The sequence below is a fragment of the Corvus kubaryi genome, unplaced genomic scaffold (assembly GCF_017639235.1).
Source record: "Corvus kubaryi isolate FWS band 111438036 unplaced genomic scaffold, C.kubaryi_AGA036_p1.0 36909, whole genome shotgun sequence".
NCBI classification, from domain to species: domain Eukaryota; kingdom Metazoa; phylum Chordata; class Aves; order Passeriformes; family Corvidae; genus Corvus; species Corvus kubaryi.
Genome location: NW_024580979.1, coordinates 8,705 through 10,911, shown reverse-complemented (window position 1 = coordinate 10,911; position 2,207 = coordinate 8,705). Strand labels below are relative to the sequence as shown.

Here is a 2,207-nt window from a genome sequence, read left to right as displayed (position 1 = left end):
GAATGGCCATGGATGGGTGGGAATGACCAAAGATGGGTGGGAATGTTCATAGTTGGGTGAGAATGGCCATGGTTGGGTGGGAATGACCAAAGATGGGTGGGAATGGTCAGGATTGGGTGGGAATGATCAAAGTTGGGTGGGAATGGCCATGGTTGGGTGGGAATGGTCAGGATCGGGTGGGAATGATCAAATTTGGGTGGGAATGGCCATGGTTGGGTGGGAATGGCCATGGATGGGTGGGAATGGCCATGGATGGGTGGGAATGGCCATGGTTGAGTGGGAATGGCCATGGTTGCATGGGAATGGTCAGGATCGGGTGGGAATGATCAAAGTTGGGTGAGAATGGCCATGGTTGGGTGGGAATGGCCACAGTTGGGTGGGAATGGCCACGGTTGGGTGGGAATAACCAAAGATGGGTGGGAATGACCATGGGTGGGTGGCAATGGTCAGGATTGGGTGGGAATGGCCACGGTTGGGTGGGAATGGCCAGGGACAGGGGTCTCACCCTGAAAAGACCCCTCCACACCCACCTGAGGAAGGAGACCACCAAGGAATTCTTGAACTTGGAATACGTGCGGGAATTGAAGCGGTTCATCCCGCTGAAGCCCTGGCACGGGGGGCCACCACAGAGCATCTCCACGTCCCCCTTTTGGGGCAGTTTCTGGCCCAAGGAATTGGTTTTCTCGCCGGCCATGACGAGCTTGAGCAGGACATTGCAGTCCTCGGTGAACACCGTGGTGCCGGGGTTGTTGAGCCGGAACGCCTGCGCCGCCGGCTCCCACATCTCAATGGCCCAGAGCGTCTCCGAGACTCCTGCGGGGCACAGGCGGGCGGGGATGGCCAGGGTTGGGTGGGAATGGTCAGAGCCGGGCACTGGGAATGGTCAGGGTTGGGCAGTGGGAATGGTCAGGGCTGGGCAGTGGGAATGGTCAGGGTTGGGCACTGGGAATGGTCAGGAATGGTCAGAGCCGGGCAGTGGGAATGGTCAGGGTTGGGCAGTGGGAATGGTCAGGGTTGGGCACTGGGAATGGCCAGGAATGGCCAGGGTTGGGCACTGGGAATGGCCAGGGTTGGGCACTGGGAATGGTCAGGAATGGTCATGGTTGGGCACTGGGAATGGTCAGGGTTGGGCACTGGGAATGGCCAGGGTTGGGCACTGGGAATGGCCAGGAATGGCCAGGGTTGGGCACTAGGAATGGCCAGGGTTGGGCACTGGGAATGGTCAGGGTTGGGCACTGGGAATGGTCAGGAATGGTCAGAGCCAGGCAGTGGGAATGGTCAGGGTTGGACACTGGGAATGGCCAGGGTTGGACACTGGGAATGGCCAGAGCTGGCTGGGAACGTCCAGGGCCGGACACTGGGAATGGTCAGGGTTGGACACTGGGAACATCCAGGGCCGGACACTGGGAATGGTCAGGGTTGGACACCGGGAATGGCCAGAGCTGGCTGGGAACGCCCAGGGCCGGACACTGGGAATGGCCAGGGCCGGACACTGGGAATGGCCTGAGTTGGACACTGGGAATGGCCAGAGCTGGCTGGGAACGCCCACGGCCGGACACTGGGAATGGCCAGGGTTGGACACTGGGAACGCCCAGGGTTGGACACTGGGAATGGCCAGAGTTGGACATTGGGAACGCCCAGGGTTGGACACTGGGAATGGCCAGAGCTGGCTGGGAACGCCCAGGGCCGGACACCAGCAATGGCCAGTGGATGTGATGACCCCCCGAGGCCTTTTCCAGCCTTCCCAAGCGCGGCGTTCCCGGTGCCCCGGGGCTCACCGGCCTGGTGGAAGCCCTCGGAGAGGCCCCCGCAGCCGGAGAACACGTCCAGCGTCCGCAGCTTGGGCACCTTGAGCTCGGCCGGCTCCGGCTCGCTCTGCTCCGAGCTCACCGCCCTCCCTTTGCCTTTCCCTGCAAAAATCACGGCCAACTCCTTCCCTCTTCCTCCTTTTCCTGCCCTTTTCCTGCCCTTCTCCACCCCCTTTCCCACCTCTTTTCCTGCCCCTTTTCCAGCCCCTTTTCCACCTTCTGCGCCCCTTCTCTACCCCCTTTCCCACCTCTTTTCCAGTCCTTTTCCACCCATTTTCCGCCCCTCTTCCACTCATTTTCCAATCCCTTTTCTGCCCCTTTTCCACCCATTTTCCACCCCCGTTTTTAGTCCTTTTCCACCCATTTTCCACCCCTCTTCCACTCGTTTTCCATCCCCTT

General features: G+C 60.4%; 1 protein-coding gene across 1 annotated transcript in view; it reads right to left on the bottom strand.

The window, feature by feature from the left end:
• DNMT1 (DNA methyltransferase 1) overlaps window positions 1-2,207 on the bottom strand; it is a gene marked incomplete at its 5' end in the record, with an annotated part of 16,018 nt that overhangs the window by 5,855 nt on the left and 7,956 nt on the right. The window contains 2 exons of the mRNA XM_042020221.1: window positions 531-813; window positions 1,779-1,910. Coding sequence (XP_041876155.1) covers window positions 531-813; window positions 1,779-1,910 — 415 coding nt within the window. The remainder of the gene's footprint in view (window positions 1-530; window positions 814-1,778; window positions 1,911-2,207) is intronic.